This window comes from Helicoverpa zea, chromosome 17 (genome assembly GCF_022581195.2).
Source record: "Helicoverpa zea isolate HzStark_Cry1AcR chromosome 17, ilHelZeax1.1, whole genome shotgun sequence".
Classification (NCBI taxonomy): domain Eukaryota; kingdom Metazoa; phylum Arthropoda; class Insecta; order Lepidoptera; family Noctuidae; genus Helicoverpa; species Helicoverpa zea.
The window spans coordinates 2,564,236-2,590,544 of record NC_061468.1 but is presented as its reverse complement, the minus strand read 5'-3'; the positions used below and the strand labels follow the sequence as shown (position 1 = coordinate 2,590,544).

At 38.6% G+C, this 26,309-nt stretch overlaps 1 protein-coding gene across 2 annotated transcripts; it reads right to left on the bottom strand.

Moving 5' to 3' along the window:
- Positions 1-735: 735 nt before the first annotated feature.
- LOC124637922 (protein fem-1 homolog B) lies at positions 736-26,309 on the bottom strand. Of its 2 annotated transcripts, none has more exons than XM_047174650.1 (14): positions 26,010-26,309; positions 24,152-24,305; positions 21,330-21,574; positions 18,788-18,935; positions 17,639-17,793; positions 12,689-12,814; positions 12,102-12,299; positions 11,538-11,621; positions 10,966-11,061; positions 10,055-10,165; positions 9,562-9,695; positions 7,853-7,971; positions 5,385-5,504; positions 736-4,818 (listed from the first exon to the last, which is right to left on the bottom strand). In XM_047174650.1, the coding sequence occupies exons 1-14, from the start codon at positions 26,151-26,153 to the stop codon at positions 4,661-4,663; spliced, it is 1,992 nt and encodes a 663-aa protein (XP_047030606.1). In that variant the 5' UTR covers positions 26,154-26,309; the 3' UTR covers positions 736-4,660. The 2 variants fall into 2 exon arrangements, with proteins under 2 accessions (XP_047030606.1, XP_047030607.1); XM_047174651.1 differs by having other exon boundaries at positions 10,055-10,138.

Genomic DNA, 26,309 nt, shown 5'->3' with positions numbered 1-26,309 from the left:
TTTTTTGTCATTAAGCAGCAACATTGTTTCAGAAGATTCACACGGATGTCGATTGGTCGTGGCTTACGATGCCATTGTGATCATTCTCACCCGTCATTACCGCTAATGTACTACTAATTAAATAAAAACTCTCCGAACGTTATGTGAGCACCTCATTTTCATCATTTTGTTTCTTTGAACGCCATCGCAGTTACTAAGTAGCTTCCTTGTAGGACACTGGTGACTTCGCAGAAAATAGACGGTAACCTGCCGGGGCTGCGGGTGTGTTCGAAAGAGTTACCGCGGCCCTGGTACATTAATGCCCATTTTCACCAACAATCTCTTAATCTAAGTGCCACTTAGAATAAGGGCTCTCCCAATTTTGACATAAATAACTATGGATAAGGGATACCTAAACTTTGGTGAAAACGAAATTCTTATTAAGTGTTCCGTAAATGCTCTTAGGGGATCCCTTAATTTAGGTATTTGTTGGTGAAAATGGGCATAAGGGCTTAAGAAGGAATATGGTGGGTCTTTGTCAGTAGGTAAGAATCTGGTATGAAGTTCACGCTGCACCAACAGCGGGAGGGATCATTTTATAATTTCCCGTTAAAAAAGGAGAAAATGACAAATGTAAAACAATAGTAGGTATTTGTCGATACTACTACTACAAACCACGCATTTTTTTAGTATGGCAGAGGTACAGGCTTAATTAATCCAAAAGGGAGGGTCGTGTTCAAAAATGAAACAAAAACGATCAATATAACATTTTATTTGTCGAATTGTCTTGACAAAAAATATCACTATCATTAAACTCAGATAAATAATCTTATTTACAATAATATACATAACGGGCTTTTAGATGAAATACCCTCATCAATCACAATGCTTCTGTGACTAGTTTTAGCACGCGAACTGACTCGCTTAAATTATTTAATTAATTATATTTATCAAAATAATTTGCATTAGAAATAATAGCCTATTTTTTTCTATAGCTTGTAGGCAAGGCCTCGTTTCATTCTGCCTTTACAATTCCATAAAAATAACTAAGTTCCAACCAGTTTCAAATGTACGATGTCCGAAAGAAGGTTTTACGCGCAAATTAATGTTCAACAAATCTATCTCCAACTTGTACATGATATCAAGCATTATTTTGCAAAGCAGTCGAAAACTCTATGCTCGTGCCTCTATGATATTAAATTGGTATCAACTTTACATTTCAGGCATCGTACATTTTATTACTTTCTCAATATTCAAAGTTTGTAGATATGGTCACGTTCAACAATATTTCTCATAAAGGTACATAGCTGTCGAGTATTTTCTACAATTATCGTAAGAGCCATTGTTTCTACATGTATGTATTGTATATTGTAAGGGTAAAGCGTATATTGGAAAATAAAGCGTGATCGCTTTATAAGCTGCCTTAGCGGTAGCACTTATTGTTATATTTTTCGACTATCAGACATTTTTGTGATAATTTTAGTCTACATATTTTTATTATTTTCCAAAACTTACAATACTTAGATTTTGGCGTGACATTGTCACAAGGGTCATTTCTATTCGTATTTTGATGGCATTGTACAGGTATCAATATTGAATTTTGGTCTAACATGCAAATACCCTATGATTTCCTACTGTAAATGCGAAAATCTAGCTCTTACCTTGCAATAAATTCATCTAAATAAAATAATATTGAACACAAAATGAAAGATATGCATGTATTGCAGTTAATTTGTTTCCGAATTGGAACCAAATATATGATTAACATATCGACGAATTCATATTAATTCTATGGCAATAACATTAATGTTTGGTATATAAGAAGATAAAATTGAATATCATTTGGCACGCTGTGATATTTTATTCATTTGGATTAAATCATAATTAGCATAAAATAATGGCTTAGCTACCTTAAAATAAGCTGTACAATATTACATAATAGTCAGTTTTCGTTTACAGCAGGGAGCAAAATATAAACTTCCTACACAATAATGTGATTGAAAATATTGCTTTGTGAATTGTGCGGAATGGGTATATTTTTTTTTTGCTCTCCTTTGTATTCCATATAATATCCTTTTAAACTATTGCTTAAGATTGTACACAAACCAGGTACGGAGAATAAGTACAATATCATGGCATTTCTTATGAAAAATAGCTGAACTTTATAGAAAAATAATATACACAGTATATATACATTGCTATACAATAAATATATCTCGGCTGTTTACAAAAAATAAATAATATATTTAGAGGTGCTTAGGAGTAATATTAATTTCTTTATTACTTTGTAACCCCATAAATATAAAAGGTTAAGAAAATATTGATCAAATTAAGTTTTATTTGTCAAATATACATTAATTCTATAAATATCAAGTAAAAATAATATCTATTGATATAATCACGCATTATTTTCACGGATTTCAATAATTGAAATAATTAGTTTGTGATAAACGAATTGACAGCCTAAACTTAGTATGTTAAATTAATTTGAAATGATTTAATTGAGAAACAATTCCTTTAGAGGTAGTGATCGCAATACAATGTAACTACTAAATGAATCGAAACTAGTTTTCTACTAATTATTATTTTAAAGGAGGTCTATCGAGCAAGTTCGATAAATGACACGTGAACACGAATTAGTACATTTTCAATCGTCTCATTGCAAGAAAGACCGAAAACTATTTGAGAGCAGCCGCTTAAAAATGCAACCTCCATTTTTTAATATACAATCAGTTACGTTTATGGGACATTTTTTTTTGTAATTTTTCGTCAATTACCATTCCATAGAACGTCATATAAATTCCAACAAGTATATTTTTGACTAGAATTTAAATCAACCACTAAACACGACGTATGTCACACTACTTGCTGTACATTTAATAACTTTTATCTAACAATATGTCCTATAGGCCATGTCCTACGTGATATTTTGTGCGACACAAAGGCGTTAAAACTCCGTTCACATTGACTGGATATTTTTAACATTGTCTGGTTCAATAAATAATGTCTCTGTTCGTTTCAAAGCAAATATTTCATTTTCATAGGTGTCATTTTGCAGTTGCAATTTATTTCATAATAAAAAGTCAAAATATCTTTCTGATATTATTTGTGAACACAAAATTGATATCCGCATATAATTTACTATTGTATTTACAAAGAAACCTAGTAACATAAAGGACGAAATAAAAAGGAACTTTAATAACCGCCAATTGTAACGAATGTTGAACCTCTACAGTAACTCGGCCAACATTCCGTCAAAACAATTCAAAAAGAAGACTTCTCTCGTCAATTAATGTCGATTTTGTGCGTTCGTTAACAAATAACTATATACAAAGTCTGTAAATAAACGCGTCGTTACTATATGTCTCTCTCTAACATTAAAGACAAGGTTACAACATGCCAATATACTGTGCCTCAACAAGGCAGCACTAGCGATGTTCGTACTAATCTTAAAGCTAATAATCTATTTTATTATCACAATACGTCGTCCCCTACGATTCGATTACGACAGAACATTAATCGATTGTTTTAGTCGATATTTCTTCAATTAATCGTCACATCACTATACTAGTTTGAGCCACGCTTTGGACAATATCGTCTGAACACATTTAAGCCCTGTGTTCTTTTGAACTACATACTTTTAATATACATTTTGAGTAATTGCTCAGGCTATTGGAAGCTTATATTCTGAGATATTTTAGAACAGCAACAATAAAATACTAAAATAAAAACATGTACTTTTTTTAGTTACAAAACACAGGCTTTTGATCAACTAAAAAAATCATATCGATAAATCGTTGCTTGATTGTTCTGGCTAAGATTTTAGTAGGTAGACTTTTCGAAGATAGTATTTACAAACGGAAATAATTCTAATATAAAAATTTGGCATGTAGCGATATACACTTTTAAAGTTGTTTATTGAGAAGAGACGTTCACGAAAACTATGATAAAGTAATTTTTCCTCAGAACAGCTATGAAATATCAACTTTGCCTATAAAGGCAATGGAGTCCGAACAAAAGAAATGTAGCTAAGCTTTGTATTCCAAAAGCTATTAAATTCGATATAATTAGAGCATCGATCGTAGACACAAAATTGATGATTTCAGCGTGAATATCAAGATGAGTATTTATTGATGTTTTTTTGTTGTTTTTTATAGGTAGGTATGACGTCATCAACGTATATAAAGCGGTGAAGTCTTGTGGCCGTTTCACGTAGTATAAGCTCTAGGACTCGAGTGACTAAATAACAATTTGCGTGAGTATAAGGTTCGAATTGTAGTATTAAAGCAAATATCATATTCGATGTATACGGACGCCCTAAGACTTATGCTACTTGAGATATATCTCACTTTTGAGAGCTTGATCAATTCCATTTGATATTTTATTTCCTTTATTTTTTTATCAATCGTATCGCAAGATATGATTGGACTTAACTGTTTTACTCTAAAAACAAATAGCGAGATTCTAAGCAAGGTCAGTTATATATACATAACTTCACACATAAAGTCTACCAATAATTGCGCAACAGTTGAAGACCAATACAAAAAAATACCGTAGTCGATATCGAGTCTCGATAAATACTATTGCTTCAAATTCAAACTTATTATGTGACTTGACTGTGTAAATCCATAAACATACCGGAGAATTAGAAGCAAGCTCTCAGTGACCAATTTCCTAGTGGTTAATGTGCAGGCCTGACTCCGTGCATGGTGAGGAAGGCATGCAGGTCCCGCGGCACGTGCTCGGGCCGGTACGTGGCGCCCGCGCAGGCCAGGGCTCCGGCCGCCAGGCACGACAGACGCGGCCGCAGGGCTCCGCGGACCACGGCCTCTGCTGGACCTGAGGAGTACCATAACATGAGGCTAGGCAGTTGATAATACTTGCTGGATATTTTGTTACAAGATGTCATCATCTTCCGAGCCTTTTCCCAACTATGTTGGGGTCGGCTTCCAGTCTATCCGGATTCAGCTGAGTACCAGTGTTTTACAAGGAGCGACTGCCTATCTGACCCAGTTACCTGGCCAACCCAATACTCATTGAAAAGGTTGGTTGTCAGATTATAGTGTTGTTTTGTTACGAGATAATACGACTGCAATTCTTTTGAGCCCTTTCTCAACAGCAGATGTTCCAAAACTGGAAGTTGTCAAATGTTGTTATAAAATGTTTGCTGTCGCGCTCGTAGAACTTGAGCTTTGCCACACTGTAAAAGCCGAGCGTAAGATCAGCGAACGTGGAAGTACCGATAAACTTTTACGATAATATTAAGTTTTTTTTTTTATCATAGGCTCAGTTGAAAACCAGCGTCTGGCATAAAGGTTGAAGCGGAGCCTATTTGGCACCACCTTTTTTTAGTTATGTATAAATGTATTTGTTCTTTTTATCAGGTGTTGCAGTGCTATACTGACCGCCGATGGAGGCGACGAGCGGCGTGATGCCGTCGGCGTCCATGGCGTCCACGTGCGCGCCGCTCACCAGCAGCTCCAGCACCACCGCGCGCAGAGACTCGCTCCACTGCGACCGCTCGTCTGCAAACCATACATCATCATCATCATCATTATCTTCACCATCATCATCATCTTCCTGCCCTGTTCCCAAGTCATTTGGGGTCGGCGCAACATGTCTTTGTCTTCCATTCATCTCTGTCAAACGTCATACTTACATCCACTCCCTTCTGCTTCATGTCCATACAATATAAATAAATTATAGTACTTTTTTTTTGTAACGTTGTACGTTATATTTTAATACTTTTTATATTAAATAGTACTAGAGTTGCTATATCTCAGCCGCGCGCCGCGAGCCGTGCGCTGTTGACGGGTGACGGAAACCGGTTCGGCGAACTATCCCTCCTATGAGGCGACGCGAGCAGAGCCGGGGGACAATCGCGAGACTGTCACTAGCACGACGCCGCGAGCCGATATTAGTACTGGTCTATGTACGCTTTTAACTGGCGATTATATTGCATATTTTATCCTTAAAAACTATTGTGCTTTTAAAATTATATTTAGAGTCAGTGTATACCCCAGATCGGGTGAGTGTTGCAAAATATTGCTTATTATGTGCATCTAGAAAAGTTATACGTGAGTACGTGACGTGTCGTAGGATGACTTGCTGATTTCATTGTGCGCTCATTCTTTTATTTCATGCTACGATCACGCCTTTGTTGCTGTTATTATGGAATAATATGGCCTATGTATTGCCATAACGCTTGTTAAAAAATTATCATGTGGTATTTGACCTTACATGACCGGTGCACTTAGACCGTGTCATGAGGGCCACGCCCTACAATTATTTTTCCATATTCTTCTTTTCAAATAATCTCTTATAGTGTCTACCTATTTATTAATTCTTCATTTAAACCAGTGCTTTGCTTTTTAAATCATTCAAATACTTTCATCCTCATCACTTGCATTCAGATTACATTTTGTTAGCTGAATTATAATCTGTCACGCTGCCTAGGCTGCCTCATCTCGATGCTATTTAGTGCTTGATCACTGCTTTCCATTTAGTTAGGTAGTGAGTAAGTGGAAATCGGGATGTTGCAGTCGTGGCTGGAATATAACCGGACCGTAACTAAGACGGAACATAACGGACATTGCAGGGTTCAAGTACCAGACTACCTCCAGCGCACCTACCGTAGTGCACCTACCTAAAGTGCGCCTGTCTACCTACGTGCCTGTGCCTACCTACGTGCCTGTGCCTACCTGCGTGCCGCGCCTATCTACGTGTCCTGCATCTACCTACGCGTCCGGCATCTACTAGCGCGCTGCACACCTACCCCGCCTGACCGCCGCCGAGCTGCCTGACTATACAGGATAGTGGTTTTCTATAGCGGGCCAGAACTTAACGCGAGCTCGATATTTCTGAATTCACTCCCGGCTCTGCCGATCTTTCATAGAATATAGACTTTATACAAATTACTAAATTTCTTTTTTTATTTTCTACCTACTAGTCTACCTACCACTAATCTAAACGTTACGTCACTAATACGACGTTAAAAATCATCAAATGACCCCTCCCGCTGTGGGTTAGCAGCGGTGACACTCCCTGTGTCAGACTCTTACTGACTAAACACCGTCGTGTTCCGTCATAGGCCTTTTGTGTACCAGGGCCGCGGTATCTCTTTCGAACAACCCGCAGAATAATAGTACGTCTACGGTCGATTTCAGCCACGGCGGCTGTTCTAGACCAACGAGGCAGTTGCCATATCAAAGGAAAACTTTGTTTGTATGTTTGGTTGTAATGAATAGGCTCAAAAACGACTGGACCGTTTTTAAAAATTCTTTCACCATTCGAAAGTTACATTATCCACGACTAACATAGGCTATATTTTATCCCGGGCTGTAGTTGCCACGGGACGCGGGTAAAACCACGGGAAAACGGCTAGTATTAAATAAAAAGTAATAGTCATCATCATCATCATCATCAGCCTATCGCAGTTCACTGCTGGACATAGGCCTCTCCAAGTGCACGCCACTGAGATCTATTTTCGGCTTCTCGCATCCAGCTCCTGCCAGCCGTCTTGCGCAAGTCATCACTCCACCGTGCCTGAGGACGTCCTACACTACGTTTGCCGAGGCGTGGTCTCCACTCTAGAACTCGTTTACCCCAACGGTTATCGGTTCTTCGGCTAATATGGCCAGCCCACTGCCACTTCAGCTTGCTGATTCGGTAGGCTATGTCGACGACCTTGGTTCTCTGACGGATTACCTCATTTCTGATGCGATCCCTCAGAGAAACGCCGAGCATAGTCTTTCCATAGCCCGCTGAGCGACTTTGAACTTGTGGACCAGCCGTACCGTCAGTGTCCACGTTTCGGCTCCGTAAGTCATGACAGGTAGGACGCAAAAGAATAGTAATAAAATGTTATACAAACCGGGTATAAGCTGGTAGGAGATGAGCGCGACGTGCAGCGCGGTGCGGCGCGAGTCGTCGGCCGCGTCCACCGCCGCGCCGCACTCCAGCAGCAGCCGCGTCGTGCGGCTGCACGGGAACCTCAGAACAATAGCATTCACTTATTACTGAACAATATAATGTACAATTTATGGTACATAAATATTTGTGTTATACAGGAATGAATTTTAAGCAGTGCACAAAAATAACTGGTGGTCCAGAATCATTAACAGAACATATCTGCATCATCATTAAAAAAAAAAAAGAAACATTTTTTATCCGCCCTAAAACCAGCAAAATATGGATACTAACTATTCTTACGCGCTTGGAGCAGCGCTCGCGTCAGTAAACCGTGCCTACTATGAGGACTGTGACCGTACAATCGGTTACAAAATCACTATTCTTCTTTGTACTAAAACACAACAGGATAAAAATGTACGTATCTATAAAACTTATTTAACTATAAGTTGTCAAAGTTTGCGCACTGAATAAAATTCATTCCTGTATGCAAAACATCGATTTATTATAACACTAGCCGTATCGACTGCCAAAGATATTCAGATGGACCCATCCATAGACCGACCGCGACAAGCGTTTGTTAACATTTGACTTGCCTTGACTTCACCACGAGTTCTTAAAAACGGTAAAAGCCAAATAAACTATAAGTTATAAGTTTGACAGCTACTTATGTGTTTGTATGTCTGTCTGTGGTGCCGTAGCTTATAAACGGACTAGCTTTTGCCCGCGACTTCTTTTGCGTGGAATAGTAACTTCCGGTAGATTTTTGGTTTGACCAATAGGTGGCGCTATATGTCCGGAATAAATTTTATTTTTATATTTTTTTGTAATAAAAACTATCCTATGTCCTTTCTCAGGTTTCAAACTATATCTGTACCAAATTTCACACAAATCGATTCAGTAGTTTAGGCGTGAAGAAAAGACAGACAGACAGCCAGACAGAAAGACAGACAGACAGAGTTACTTTCTCATTTATAATATTAGTTAGGATCTACCATGAGTTTTTAGCAAAAGTATTTTTTGTTACTCCAAACAGAACACGCAAATTTTAGTTCTTTATTGACGGTTAGAGGCGCTGCAGAAACTGCCATACATAGCGTAGTCGATATGGACTATCGACAATATTGCTTTAAACTCATGGTGGATATACTGAACATAATTGAGTGTTTATAATCGAACTGTATTTATTTAATCTTGATTACTTTGTGTGACAACTACTCAGATAAATCGACGCTTAACTGTATGTGGGTTGAGATGTTTGTTCATTAATCACGCTTTATCCACATGAAACTAGCCGTAATATAGCTCGCAGTACATGGTTAGTTATTCCGTTGAGGAAACGGATGTGTCTAGCTCTTCTTCTTTCTCCTGCCCTGTTCCCAATTTTACTTGGGGTCGGCGCAATATGTCATTTTCTTCCATTTTCCCTCTCACTCGTCATACTGACACTCACTCCCTTTCTATTCATATCATCTTTCAGGCAATCCATCCATCTTTTCTTAGGTCTTCCTCTTCCTCTCTATCTACATTCATACTTAGCACACACTTTGTTGCATGCGTATCATCCCTCCTCATTAGATGCCCATACCACGACAATGTTCTAGATTGTCCTGGTATGGGATGTGCCTGGCTAGTTTGCAATAAATATTCGTAAGTAAGGAAATATACACTTACTGGCACACGTCGCTAGTATGGAAGTCATCGACGGGCGTCCGTCGGTCGGCGGCGAGGTGCAGCAGCGTCTGTCCGCTGCGCAGACGCACGTTGCGCAGCCGGAATATCGCGCGACGGACTAGACTTGTCGTCTCCTGGATAACAATATATTATTTTAGGACTAAAATCTAGATGTCTCTTATAAAAGTATTTGAATTTTCATGCATTTTTGTTAATCATTCGACTGTGAAGTCTTCATTATCTCAGCCATAGGACGTCCACTGCTGAACATAGGCCTCCCCCTTAGATCTCCACAGATACCTGTTGGAGGCGACCTGCATCCAGCGTCTTCCGGCGACCTTTATAAGGTCGTCTGTACACTGTGTGTGTAAAGTCTTACATGAAGCAAAATAGTCAATAAAATAGCGATAAAATATTTTATTATATCTCAGGATGTAATATTCAATATTATATTATTTCCCATATGGAAAAGCCGGTTTTATAAATTACCAACCTCGCTATTCCCCGCATTCTCCAGCAGTCGGGCAGCCACAGCGACGAGGTACAAGGCCGTCCGTACATTGCTCTCGTACTCATCCTGCAACATGAAAGTGCGCACCAAACTCTTCGCGTCAATACTAAATACGTTACACTGAATAAATAGCTACGATTGTGGATTGTGAATGATGCTGTGGACTACTGAAGGCTTTTGAATCATTCTTGTAGAGAAATATCGGTCTGTATTGTTTTAAATTATTCCAAAAATAGAGGTTCTCCCCTCACAGATATATGGAATGTCCAAAAATAATGAGTTTCATTTTCACTTTCATAGTATTCAACATTTATTATTATTTCAAATTGTATGATGAAAGTTCATGATTCTTAATTCATATTTTTGTTAACCTTCAGTTGAACACTTCGTAACCACCCAACCAAAATTAAACCTATGCATGTACTTGTTACCGTTAAAAAAGATCTAATGTAATCTGCAATGATCTCATTTCTCAGTACAGAGAGGCTATGAACAGAATATTAATATATAATTGATTATTCAGTTAAAACAGTCTTAAATAAAAGATTTACAGTAAAAATTACACTGTATTGCAAGAAAAAGTAGTCAGCTTTTACAGATCCTTCGCTCTAACTAACCTGTTCATATTAAGCCCCAATTACACTGAATCACAACAAAAAGTAGTCAGCTTTTACCAATCCCTTACTCAATCTAACCTCATCCTATTTATCCACAATTACACTACATTGCAAAAAAAAGTAGTCAGCTTTTATCAATCCCTTATTCAACTAACACTCAATTACACTATATTGCAAGAAAAAGTAATCCGTTTTTTCCCAAAATCGATACCTATTCGTCCGCACCGACATGACACATGAAAAGCAAGATGACAGTTGACACAAGTAGCTACATACTACTAAGGATTCCGGGTCGTGGTTGGCTTGCGGCTTCTCCAGTCTTTTCGTGCCTCGCCTTAGCTCTTCCGCGCATGCCTCTAACACGAAGCATACCTGAAAACAAATATATTTTTCAAATATATTTGCCTCGTTAAACAAAATATACTATACTGGCCGTTTTCCCGTGGGATATACTGACCGTACGGGGATAAAATATAGCCTATGTTCATCATCATCATCATCATCATCATCTCAGCCATAGGATGTCCACCGCTGGACATAGCGTATGTTACTCGCAGATAATGTAGCTTTCTAACGGTGAAAGAATTTTTTAAATCGGTCCAGTAGTTTTTGAGTTTCTCCATTACAAACAAACAAAGATTTCCTCTTAATAATATTAGTATAGAAGTATAGATTAACACTTAGGTTAAATAACTTAGTCGCTGGCAGTCCTGTTATTTGACATCGACTATTATTGTGAATTTATTAACCGACTTCCCAATAAGGAGGATCTCAAATTCTCGAGTAGCATATATTTTTTTAATAAAATAAAGAAATATGTGAATGTATATTGATGTTGCTATAGTTACCTGAGCAAGAGGTAGTTCGATTCCTATGTGTATCATTTGTGAGAACACTTGAGCAAATCTGAGTAAGTCCTTTACCACTGAGACCTGGAAACAGAAATAAAGATACGTCAGTGAACGAAAATTACAGGAACAGCGATAACATTCATTCCTAGTGCTTAAGACAACTACTACAAGATAAGATACTAATCGACATATATTAACCAGTATATTAACGTAGGTATGTATTTAATTGAATGTGATTACGTAGCTAAGTATATCTTAGACACCAATGACTGTGTTTGATGGCACGTTAAACTGTAGGTCCCGGCTGTTATTGAACATCCTTGACAGTCGTTACGGGTAGTCGGAAGCCAGTAAGTCTGACACCAGTCTAACCAAGGGGTATTGGGTTGCCCGGGTAACTGGGTTGAGGAGGTCAGATAGGCAGTCGCTTCTTGTAAAGCACTGGTACTCAGCTAAATCCGGTTAGACTGGAAGCCGACCCCAACATAGTTGGGAAAAAGGCTCGGAGGATGATGATGATTAGGTAGGACACACTCAGTATAACATGCCGCGTGACGTCACCTCGTTGTGTTGCCTGAGCGCCAGCGCGTGTCGCCACAGCGCGAGGCAGCGGTCGAAGCGAGCCTCGTCCGCGAACACGGCGCCGCGGAACACTATCGGGTGCGGCAGGTCGGGGCATCGGGCACCTAATACCCGCTCCCGGACCGCCAAGCCTTCCATGTGAAGCGCGTGAGCGTTGCCTACTAGTTGTTCTACTTCCTATAAACGAATATGCACGTTACAATACGATTAGAATAGAAAACATGTAATAAAAAAAAAAGAAAATTCGTGCCAGTACAAGTTTTCGTTACAATAAGAATAGAACAGAACTTTTGAATATCGAATACTGCAAAAATGACGTTATAAAAAATTGCATGCGGATGCCGCGCTTCCAGCCAGTACAAGTTTTCAATTGGAAAAATTCGAATTTCGAAGGCGAAGCTGGATCAGGTGAAATGAATACGATTTCAGTCATTAAAATAGATCCATTTTTAAACAGGACTTTTTATTTTATACTATTTTATATTTAATACTATTTTTTTATTGATCAAAATTGTCAAATACCTCTTGTAAAGTCGTAAAAACAAAAATACTTAATCGATTCTCACCTCTATAGTGGTGCTCTCTTTCCAATTATCGTAAGCAGGTATAGGGTCGGCTGGTTTCTTCAGCAGCAAGCCGTATCTAGTGTCATAGCGCATCGCCATTGCTCTGTGTAAGTACTGGTATGCCATCTATCGATAAAATGAACAACTAAATTATCTATAAAATTCCAAAAATAATGTACAAAAGTTGACCTGTATAACATAACATTAGAACAGACACGCATCAACCAACCTCAATTTGTCAAAGGACATTGTTCCGGCTCCATACATGTTCTGCCTAAGAACCGTTCGAATGGAAAGTGACTTCTATAAACTCTTAAAATTATATGGAATCCTATGAAATAAGTTTTCACGAACGGACACTTCAGGAAACTAAAATAATTACGAAAAAAGTTAATATTTTGAGGTTATAAATAAAAAATAACCAAGCTTGCGTGAAATATCAGAGTAGTATTATCAAACTACACTATACAAAAAATCAACAATACTATGTACAGCTCTATATGTTCTCTTCTAGATCTAGGAAAAGACTACTCTACTAGATACTAGGAAAAGAGATAGTAAATAGTCAAGTTTAAGATAATTCTTTGACAATGATCATTTTATAAAGTTGCATTTTCTGTCTGTCCCTTTGAATGCTTTAGATCTTTAAAACTACGCAATGGATTTGGGTGCGATTTTTTTTAATAGATAGAGTAGGTCAAGAGGAAGGTTTACACCAAGGTTTTACATTGCCACCGTGCGAAGACGGGGCGTGTGACTAGTTTTCATAAATGCTTAGAATTTTTATGAAAAACAACTACCTAAACGCTTTTGCTTTCAACGTTACGTTTCTTAATATATAGTGAATCCACTTTGGATTTGTGATAAAACGCATAAGTTTCCAAAATGGAAGAGTTCCATTCACCACAATTCATAAAATATCGATATTATTACGATGGAGGATTATTTATTTAAATGATTGTTACTACTTTTATATTAGACAGTTACCTAGCTATCTACATGCCATAAGGCGGGAATCGAACCCGCGGTCTATTACCAAGAAGGCACAGACCATACTAAAAATGTCATTACCACACAAAATAATTTAACAGTTAAAGTAAGGTTTACCAATAACAATGAAAGAGGTTTTCGAGGATGTGCAATAAAAACAATATTTGTATTCAATTAAAGGTTTTTAATCATCAATATTTCTCAATAATATATCTAAGAACTGAGCTTTGGTATCTCGCCCAGCTTAAATACCAGATAATAGTCATTGTGTGGGCACAACAGCCCACTGTTCTACGCCCAACGATACAATTGCAACAGTATGCCTGATGGTAGGAGCTTCTTACAAAGTACACAATTGCGTCCAACAGTGCATTGCATCTTATTATGCTCGACTGCTTCAGACCAACACGTCGTACATATAAGGTCATGAGCTTCAACCTATAATAATAAATACAAAAAATCATTAGTAAATATCAAGTAACTTGCAATTGTGGCAATTGATTTGAAAACCGAGAAATTGTGTGCTTATGAAAACATAAGTAGGTAGTAACATTCTTATCAAAATTAGAAAAACACTTTCGTAGACCACTTACCATACGGGGAACAGTCCATTGTTGTATGCAACAAAGTATATCTTCGTTTTCTAATACCAAAGAACCTCCAGCAGATCCACAATTTATACAATATACTATATTCTGCATCCATTGTTGTAATTATAATATAACTATATAAATTCGATCACAGACAGAGCAATATCCGAAAATGCTAGTAAAATCCAGTTCTTTACACAAAGCCGAGTCTACCAAGTACGCAATCTAATCGGAGTCCGTAATCAAGCCAAAGTTGTTAGAATAAAACCATGAAACGCATAGAAAATCACAAAAGAAACGATAGTCGCAAAGCAATCAAACCAATCAAACTGACTTCTAGCAAACTGACTGAAGTACACCAGTGTTGCCAATTACGAAAACTATAATCCTACTCGAATGCCAAGCTAGAAATTCGCGATTCGCTCAAAACCATCTTAAAACATTATACAGAATACTAGCTTTTTTCTAGCTAGTCAGTTTAGGTATTTAAATGAATAAAGTGTTACCAACTAATTTTAATAACCGACTTCGGAAAGTAGGTTCTCAATTCGATCCGTATTTACCGAAATCCCGAAAACTTCCGAAACTGGCAGCACTGGCTGACGGAAACATTTTATAAGGCATCAATAATTGTGACCCTACTTTTTATTTGGAATTTATTTATTTGAAGTGTCCGTGGAATACTAAAATATGTTTCAAACAATATAAAAATAAATAAAAATTATAGTATAATTTATATTCACATCGGTTCTTAGGCCAAAATTGAACAATGTCCTTTCTTCAATAGATTTTCAACATTATCACAATAGTGGAAGTTCGATTGGTAACATTGGATTAGGGCATGCAATTTCGGTAAAACAAAAATTACCGGTAAAAATTCGGTAATAAAAATATTTTTACCGGTAAACCGGTAAAACGGTAATTTTTGTAATTTTTTAAAAATGTGATATTGTAACAATAAGATTGGGTAGTCTTAAAGCAAAAACTAAATAAATATGCAAGGTATATAAATAAATAATGCCGGGACATTTTTCACACACGGTCGGTTAGCCCCACGGTAAGTTATTAATTAACTTGTGTTATGGGTGCTAACACAACTGATAAACTACATATAGCTACATATATACATATTTATAAATACATATTGTAACACCCAGACCACGGCCAACAAGCATGCTCATCACACAAATGTCGACCGAACCGAGAATCGAACCCGGGACCTCAGGTTCGGCAGTCCGGCATGGTGACCATTGCGCCATCGAGGTCGTCAAAAAAAGTATAAGGTGGTAAACGTTTTTTGTGTCGTGGGCCGTAACAAAAAACATGTCAGTACCATCCGTACGCGATGTCGCCGACAAAATGCAAGAGAAACGGCTGCGATGGTACGGACATGTAAAAAGGAGTGACACCTGAGGACATCGGCAGTGTGAATGTGATACTCAATCTCAATATACCCGGTCAAAGGCGCAAAGGCAGGCCGAAACCGTGGTGGTTGAGTGTCGTAATGAATGACATGAAAATCTGCGAACTCGAAGAGGAAGATGTCTATTCAGGAGGATAGAGCCAAGTGGAAGAAGGAAGATACGGAAAGCTGACCCCATCACAAGACGGGATGAACGCTAAGAATTACCGTAAAAAATATATTTTTCATTGAAGGGAAAGCCCTTTTTTATGGTAAATCATCAAATGACAGACTCTTTCTGTCTAAAACCCATGTTTTTTAGTAGGCGTTTTATGGACCAGGGTAGCGGTAACTCTTTAGAACAATCCCGCGGCCCCGGCAGGCCTTGGCCCTGCTGGGCCCCACTGGGTTTGGTGACATCTCCCTGAGGAACCCGTGGAACAACGCGCACTGCTAACACGGGTCTGTTGTCTATGCAGACGGTGGAACGATGAGCCAACCGAACTCACCGCCCACAGACCGACGCCTACGGTGGCCGGGAGTCGTCTCTCGACCCTTAGCGCCCGTGGTGTCTTCCTGGTCCACTACAGCGGCTGGGATGAGAGGTGCTACTCGCAGTCGCTCTGCCGTCTCCTTCTCGAGCATGACTGCTTCGCAGAAGGGGCGACGGCTTCCCATTCCCTCTAGCTCCGGACCATGGCTTGAACCAGGGAAGGACGCGAAAGGTCGCCGCTGCCTATAGCCTCGACGACAACACGGCGGTACATTTCCCAGGCAGTGCACACCTGGACTGTGTGCTCCACCGTGTCCTCAGAGCTGTCCGCATGGTGGTGAAGTAAAAGCCCTTGCTCAGTAAGGTCATAGAGTAGGTAAAATAAGCATTAGCTACATTTGTACCTAGTATGAGCAGCTATGAGGAAAAACAGAATAACCGAATGAATACAATTTGTTTAGATTTTATAAATTAAGATGAGAAAGAAGATTTGTATCTAACTTATAGATAGTTAAGGACGCACAAGTTTACTTTTCTAAAAAACAGCAACTTTAACACTCTTACAATACGTAATGTATGCAACATTACATTATATTCAGGCTACATAACAAAGATTTGACGTTAAATGAACAATTGCTATATTTTATCAGAAAAACGTAAAAACCGGTAAATTACCGGTTTCATATTATTTTTACCGGTAATTTAAAACTCGCAAAAATGGGCGATTTACCGGTAAAAACGAAACCGGTTAACCGGTATTGCATGCCCTACATTGGATAGATTAGGTTTCGTTGACTTGCTGGCTGGCTTCTGTACAATAGTGGCGTGCAAGGCCGATTTCAGCCACGGCGGCTGTTTTCATATAAGGAGATCAGCCAGCTGCGCAGGACATTGCGCAGGGCACAAGCATTGCGCAAACACAGGTGCACTCACTATTCCTTCACTCTCTGCGCGCGACGGGACGGCAATCCGACACGACCGGAGAGAGATCAGGCACAGGACCGATATTAACGTGCTCCCCGGTGCGCGGGTGTATCAATCACCAACACCTAAAACCCCGGCTGTTTTGTGAAAGTATTATTAAGTATTGACTGCCTCGTTGGTCTAGTGGTCGCAAGCGCGGCTGCTGTGCTCGAGGTTTCGGGTTCGATTCCCGGGCCGGGCCGAAATCGCTTTGTGGGTTTTCTTAAAAACTTTCACAAAGCAGCCCGTAGTCTGAAAGTTGGTGATTGATTCATCCGTGCATCGGAGAGCACGTAAATGTCGGTCCTGCACCTGATCTCTTTCCGGTGGTGTCGGATTGCCGTCGCATCGGGTTATGAGAGTGAAGGAATAGTGAGAGCACCTGTGTCTGCGAAAATGCTTGTGCACTATAATATGTCCTGCGCAACTGGCTGATCTCCTTAAATGAGAACAGCCGCCGTGGCCGAAATCGGCCGTGGACGCCACTAAGTAGCTGAGTATGACAGACTCACCCTAAGACAATAGTACTCCTTGTCATTCGCGAAGGAGGCGCCGAGCAGTTCAAACGCCTCGATGGCCTGCGCGCGCGTCACCTCGGGCCGCGCCGCCAACATCTCCACAACCGACGCCCGCGCCCGCTCCGCCGCGCACTGCAGTGGCGTCATACCTGGACCAAAATACATTATTTGCTATACTTTAGTTTATGAATCTATATTTTACTTTATGAACCAGTCTAACCAAGGGGTATTGGGTTGGCCGGGTAACTAGGTTGAGGAGGTCAGATAGGTAGTCGCTTCTTGTAAAGCACTGGTACTCAGCTGAATCCGGTTAGACTGGAAGCCGACCCTAACATAGTTGGGAAAAAGGCTCGGAGGATGCTATATTTTATGAAGTTTTCGCTAACGCTTAAATATTGTTCCGGAGCAAGATATCAAATCTTTATTCTTTATTGCACACATAAATACATTTGACACACTGAAAACAGAGACATTATGTACAACGGCGAGCTTAACCGAGTGTTGGGTTCTCTACAGCCAACCTTAGAGTGAAAGAGTGATTTGATGGGGTAGGGCAAATGTGCAACTTTATACTAATAACAATAATATATATGTATAATACCTTAATAAATTAAATATATACCTTTTATAATTACATAAAATATATACAATATAATATATACAAATATATACACAGGTCATGATGATAAATAATGTTCCTTAACTCGTCTCTTAAACATATCCAATGATGGAGCTCTCGCGTATAGAATGCGGATACAGAATCTTTGATAGATAAACAGTTTTACCATTGAATTGCTTGTTAAAAGTAAAAAAATTATCAAGACTTATGTACCTAATTAATAGCTTTAAATCACATAGCGCAGGTAATCCCCAGAAATTAGTATATTAAAAACCAATTAGAAATTTTAAAACGATGTCTTAAGTTACCATAACGATTCCTTGGATAAAAATTATTCATCAACCAAATTAGAGAGATATTTTTTATACTTTTATAAATACGAAAGTTGGTTTCTCTTTAACGCAAAAACTACTAAACATTTATATGGAAATTGGCTACTGCCATGTTATTACAAACCTAAATACCATATAAGTTTTTTATCTTTATACAGAAAAAGAGTACTTGTAAGCTAATCCTAAACATACCATTTTCATTAGTAAGTATCTTAGCCTGGTGGTCAATGAGTGCACAAACGACTGCCGCATGACCGCACTCGGCCGCGAAATGCAACGCCGTCGCGCCGCACAGTGCGCGTTCATCGACGCGAGCGCCGCTGTCTAATAGAAATTGCACCTGAAAATAGTAAAAAATATATAACATTATATGGGGAAACGGGAATGGCATGCGGGGTGCGGGGATAGCATCAACGGTCTTTCGGAATTCATTCGCCATTTAAAGTTTTACCGGAGCGGACCGTGGTTTTTGTATGCGTGAGTTTTATCACAACAATGATTCGGCCACCATTGCGCGGCGTAAATTTAGAGAGTATCGCAATTTGCGCACGTTTAATGACTGTCCTAGTGTTCAAACGGTTAAAAATTGGGTTCAACAGTTCGAGGTAACTGGATCTACAATTTTATTTTGTTGAATAAACAACGATCGGGCCGCCCAAGGACATCACGGACGGAAGACAACATCAACGTAGTGCAAGAGTCAGTTCGTAAAAATCCTACTCAATCCATTCTTAAGCGTTCCAATGTATTAAATACACCCAGATCGACGCTACAGCGTATTTTAAAGAAAGATAAGAAATTACCATCCATACAAAATTCAGTTAATACAGAAATAAAAAGATACGCCGCGCAATGGTGGCCGAATCATTGTTGTGATAAAACTCACGCACACAAAAACCACGGTCCGCTCCGATAAAACTTTCCATGGCGAATGAATTCCGAAAGACCGTTGATGCTATCCCCGCACCCCGCATGCCATTTCCGCGCGCCATTTAAATTTTATTCGAAATTTAGATTTCAAAGGACTTATGGGACACCCAGTAATATGTATAAGAGTGACGAATAACATATTTGTTTTGTTCGATCAGAACCTTTGTTATCTTGTTTGTTATTGGGGAAATTACTTCCATTATTGGAAAAAACCAAGATTCAATTATGGCCTCTTTATATTTTGTTTTTCAAAGTATGTAGTATTAATTGGCCACTAATGAACCAAAAATAAAAGGGTGTTATGGCATGTGTTTTGCTTTTAAGATCTCTGGTTACTAAGATGCCATGGCGACGTCGCCAGCGGCGCAGGTCTGGCTACTTCTGGCATCCGCAGGTCGCTAAGTCGAGTGGCCATGGAATCTCGGCAGTCAGTTGTTCAAATCAAATAAGTACTATATTTCGAGTGAGCGTCACAAAATGGCGGCTGACTGGTGGCCACTTTGGCGACTGAGTGAGGGAGGTGCGCTTTACCGTGTACATTGTAGTGGCAACCTTGGTAACGTCGCCAAAGCTGCCACGGTAGCCAGAAGCCACGTAGGGAACTGAAGCTCGTGGCCACGCTTCCAATTTGGCGACGTTACCAAACCGTCGCCAAGTGAGTTAGGTTCCATACATTTCAATACTAACTGCTTGGATACGTAGCCGGCGACGTCGCCATTGGCATCCTAATGAGGCAGGGCTCTAAGAGTAGATATACCTTCAAACCTAGTTCCAAAAATGTTTGGAGTTAGAATTACGAATGATGTTAATAATGAACTAAGTATTCAATTAAGATGTGATTGATAATAGTTATATACATATAGATATAAGTCTGCCAATTTTGACATAGCAAAAAATTTCATCTTGCCACAAAACCCACCTTCTTAGGAAATACCTACTCAAAATAGATAATATTCTGAACTTGTAATAATGAAGCAAAAGTGACAGATAAGCAACAAGTAAATGACCCGAGAGGGTAACCTTTCGATAAAGCATAAATACGTTAATTATAAAAATAGACTACTGGTATCTGCTTTGTTATTTTAGTAAGTCATTTCATCAAATATCTCAATTCATTTTGAACTAGCGACCTGCTCCGGCTTCGCACGGGATACCTTGAACACTTGTCTAAAAAAATTGTCTGCAAAACGGACCTTATTTCAACGTCATAATCTGTCATTTTTTAGACAAGTGTTCAACAGTCGTTTAAAAGCTTTTCTGGTACGACGGATAGACTTTAAGTTATTTTCACGTTTTCTCAATGCTAATGTATGCTATCATCACAATTTTAAGACAAGTTCAAAAGCATAAATAAATATGTTCTTGTACAGATATTTAGTAGGCAATCGTTTTACCGGTTGACTTGGACTATAAATTAAACAATTAGGCTACCCAAAAGGAGATCATGTAGAGTGCTAAACGCCAGCTCGTAAATATGTGTTAAACTGTTATATTGGCGTGATCTTCGCGTGTACAGTGAGTGCATGGCCATTAAAAGCAGCGAATATACTACACCGATTTAATTAATATTCAAATATAAAAGGCATCCTTTTAATTGATACACAAAGGACTTATAAGCATCTACGGTTCAATTAAAAAATGCTTCTAAATATTACTCTGGTAGCTGACATTTCATCAATCTATGAATCTTTTCATAGAGGTACCCTAAAATTTCAATAATAAAGCTCCTATATTTGATAGCATCTAGGGTATATCAAGACAATCCCAAAGCAAACAATCCTCTTTAAATTAAAAAGCCACTTACCACATCCAAATGTCCCTTATAAGCTGCAATCATCAAACAAGTATTGTTATACTTGTTCGCTTTATGTATATCTGCTCCGTGCCTGACTAAATACTTGACAATGTCTAGTCTGCCATCAAAACAAGCTGCTCTGAGGGGCGTGCTCAAAGTCTTAGTGGCGTGGTTCACGTTAGCTCCAGCTCGCACCAGGCGTTTCACAATGCCTAGGTGACCTGCCCCCGCGGCACACCATAGGGCTGTCGCTCCTGGAATAAAAATGCCATATCTATCGTTTATTGCATAATAACATGATTGTCACAATATGGACCCTGATGGGCACAGTAAAATAGAAGAGAGGAAGGCGTTTAATGTAAGATAGCACCTGTATGCTTTCTTTTATAGTGTAAATGTATTTTAAACATGTCAGTGGATTGTACGTATTAGAACCGTGGTATTTGACGGCGTTTCCGTCGGAAATGACAGTGACTCTTACTGCAGGTCGGAAATAAGTGTCTCTTCTTATGAGTTAAAGGTAAGGATAGACCAACAGTCTTTTGGTACAAAGGAAAAGGTAGAATTTACATAGAGTAAAGGATCGTAAAAAACGTTCAGCAGTGGCCGGCAATCGGCTTATCATGATGTTGATAAGTAATGTAAGGTTCGTTCGCCGGTCTCAGGTTCGATTCCCGGGTCGGGCCGAAATCGCTTTGTGGGTTTTCTTAAGCTTTCACAAAGCAGCCCGTAGTCCGGAAATTGGTGATTGATTCACCCGTGCATTGGAGAGCACGTAAATGTCGGTCCTGCGCCTGAACTCTTTCCGGTCGTGTCGGATTGCCGTCCCATCGGGTTATGAGAGTGAAGGAATAGAGAGTGCACCTGTGTGCGCAAATGCTCGTGCACTATAATATGCGCTGCGCAGCTGGCTGATCTCCTTAAGTGAGAACAGCCGCCGTGGCCGAAATCGGCTGTGGACGCCATTATAATGTAAGGTTCGTAAACCTGAGGGATAGTAACAAAGAAACGAGATATAAGAAAAGACAGGAGGCCACAACATAGTAGGTTAATCTGGACTGAGATAATTATGGGCATTATGGCGACATTTTTAATTTTAGCATACGTTTCCGTGATCCCATTCAGAAGAAATTACGGTCATCGTCACACGGTGCGACCACTATTCCATAAAGACTTTAGCGTAGACACAAACATACAATAAACACGAGCCAAATGTGTTGCCATAAATATTTACATTAGCGCTTACGTAAAGCATGTTAGTAGTAAGATAACTGTTTTACTGTATCCATTCAAATCTTGCCACTCATCTTCGTAATTAGATGATTATTTTGACAGATATGTTATAAGTTTTGTAATAATTCGGTTTTTGCTAAGATTTGGGAGCCTCACGAAGAAAGAGGGAAACTGGTCAATTTAGTCTATAGGTCGGTCACCTTACCGCCTTGATCTGATAGAGATTATCTACAAAGATTTCTCTAGTCACTCACGCCCACGAGTTAAATGACCTGTAAGAAAGTAGCTGTTTTGCTTTCCTCAATTTCAGTCACATCTTGAAGAAACTCGTTTTGCAGTTTTTGTTAGCATTCGTATTTTAAGTAAGGGCGCATCATTATCTATTTTCTCTGAAAAACTTTTTTCAAGAAACCATCATATAAAAAAATCAATGGGGCCTCGCAGCAATTTTCTTAATATGCGTTTCACCATTTTCTAAGTTCCAGCAATATCCCCGAATAGTTAATTGGTGGTAATTTATTGCATCTACATTCTACACCTACGGTTCAGCGATGACGGGGTTTTATTAATCACTAATGCTAATAATATAATTCAAAAATACATTTCAATGTCACGCATTGAATTTTTCATTAACAACTCACGATAAACCAACCGAACGAACAAACTGAATCATTTGTGTCGACAACACTAACAAAAATAAAACGTGATTAAGATCTTCCAAGAAAGTTAGGACAATACACATACTTGGTCTCATTCTTTATCAATGCACCGAATGTAGGAACTGCATCTAGTCACCAAAAGCGATGCCAAGCGTGCAAATCCTTTATAAAGCTGGTAAATCATAAATACGGGGAAACAAAGAGGTTTGGAAGTCGGCCAGATACGTACCAAAACGTTCCGAGAGACCAATTTCGGTTTCTTTGTGTGTAAACTTTCACACATTTCTATATATAAACCGTGAGTCCCGACTTAGACAAAAAATGGAGTCAATGCGCCGTACGACGAGGAATATGCTGCAGGACTCTTTGTGTGCACCGAGTGACGCCTGGCGCTTTATTTGGGTAACATTTGACATTGGCGGAAAATAAAGTCGTGGAATCAAAATCGTGTTCCGCGAACCCGATGAAATGCGAAACGCATTCCATAAATGTGTGTGCCAAAATTAAATTTTGGAATTCGATTTTGCTACATATGGAATTTCTCCAGCCGAAATCAAGCTTCATCGTTTTTTTTTTAAGTGCAAGTCTGGGAATCCTAAATAGGACCAGACATTTTTATTCCAGCCTGTCCATTGCAATGGCTGGATAAAGGCCTATCCATTTCGTCTTAACTCCTCTCGATTCTGGTGATCTCACTAATATTGCTGGTAGGCGTCCAGTTCATCCCGTCATCTCTTCCGAGCCCCTGTTGTTTCGTATTTGAGCATCGAGGAAGTAATTAGCAATGGGACATAATGAATATTGCTCAACTTTAAGAAATATCAATTCAAATGACTATGTCCTATCTGATCATCTTCTCAAAATAAGATCTCACTAATTTAGTGGAACAATAAACAAGCTATTTTCGATTTCTCTGATATTTTTCAGAAAAATACTGACCTTCTATAACATATTCATCGAATTTCACTGTGCCTTCTGTCTCAAGTCTGACGGGTGGTCTGAATTTTTCGAGGAGGATTCTGACGGCTGCCTCCCGGCCGTGTCGGGCTGCTGCTATCAGTGGCGTGCATTTGACTCCATCGCAACATACATCCTGAGGATCAACAGCAAATAGATTAAGATAAAAAAAAATATATATTTTATAATAATCTCACATTTAGTGAAAATTCTTAAAGGTCTAAAGGTTTTCAGAGGTTTTGTTTTTAAACAGAGCAATGCTGTTGAGACTAAATGTTGAATTACATATTGCACGGCTATGAAAACAATAAATTAATTGTGGAACATGTTTTGTAAACTATATAATTATAATATAATTTTGCAAATATATTTCACAAACACCAATCCTATTGTGGGTGACCTGGAATTACAGTTTTTGAAGGAATTTTCTTATTTACAGTATAATATTTGATTCTTATATATATAGAACCCTTGCCACTTGTTTACTTCAAACATGTGTGTTTGTTTGTGTATGTCATCCCCGAGTTCATCAACATGTCATTAACCCACATCTTTGTATGTAAAAAACAAAGGGAATGTCTTTTGTTTATATAACATACATATGTATTTTATTTTGTCTAGAAATTCAGATATTATGAACAACAATGATCTAGTAAGGCAGTTTAGTTCATAGTTCTCCTTCAGTTCATATTTTCTAGATCCTACTTATATTGTGAAAGTTTGTGAGAATGTATGGATGTATGTTTGTTATTCAATCACGCAGAAATGGCTGGACCGATTTGATTGAAATTTGGTATGTAGATAGGTGATACCCTGGATTAACACATAGGCTACTTTTCATCAACACACCACGCGGGCGAAGCCACTGGTGGAAGCTAGTATTTCATATAGCCGAGGCTGCAGGATTGTTTGAAACAGTTACTGTAGCCTTGAAAGGGAACACAAAGAAGATAAATAAAGATGGGTTCTATTTGTAAAATTGGACACTCAAAGGGTAACCTGTCAATTTTCCATTGAAGAATAAATGACGGTGATTGATGATTAATGTGTATATTATTCTTATATTTAGTTTTACAAAATCATGAGCTTTCTTGTAGTTTGACAGCATAACAGCTAAGCTTTTGGTAGGAGCACGGATAGATGGTTAACATATTTAATTCAAAAGGGTTTTGTAGAGACAGGAAATATGTTCTTCAGAATATACATCTTAGTTAGAATGCTTACTATGTTGGTAATTAGTTTATGCTATTGATTCATTTTCTATATTCATTGAACTGTCAAATGTGTGAACAGCTGATCCGTTGATAAGGTGGTGATAATGATGAAACATTTACGCCAATGGCATAATATTTTTCGTGCATATTAATTTACGCTTATATTCATAATATTTAACTCTTGCTCAATAATGATATTTAATTAACTTAGGGTAAATGAAATAAAGTAAACATTTTAATGCAATCTCATTGTGATAACAATCAAGACAAGGCTATGTGTGTAGTAATTATGATGTTAATTAAATAGAAAAGTGAGCGATTCTACTGGTGCTTAGTCTTTCGCAAGAACTACTTCGCGGACTCAAGGAAATGGAACTGGCAAGTGCTACCAAGGTTGTGAAGATGTTAAACGTGCGTTACGACGCAAAAACGCATTCCACGACGCACAAAAAATGAATTAATAACTCACACCGACAGTATGTAACGCGCAAAAGGTAACGCGCCGTCAATTTGTATGATAAAAATAGATTATCATCATTCTCATCAGAAATTACTAAATGACAATCCAAGTCCTGATACAAGTTTCAATGAAATCTAATGAGTAAAATTATTAATTTTCTACTTACACTATTTAATAGGTCGTCAATTTCATCTGTGTTTTTCTCGTATAATAAAGCGTAAAGGGTTAAAGACATTCCATCCCTGGCAGAAAAAAACACCCGTTCTCGCAAGGAGCTAGTCACATCTTCTAACATCAATTTATCTTCCATTATCTAGCCACTGTTCTTTATAACACACAGTTTTATTTCATCAACACAACACGAGCACGTATCCCTTTTTATTGATGAATTTTTATAACAACTCAGCAGCAAAATATCAAGTCTACTTTTTCTCAAATGAAAAAAAACTGACGATAGTGATGCTCT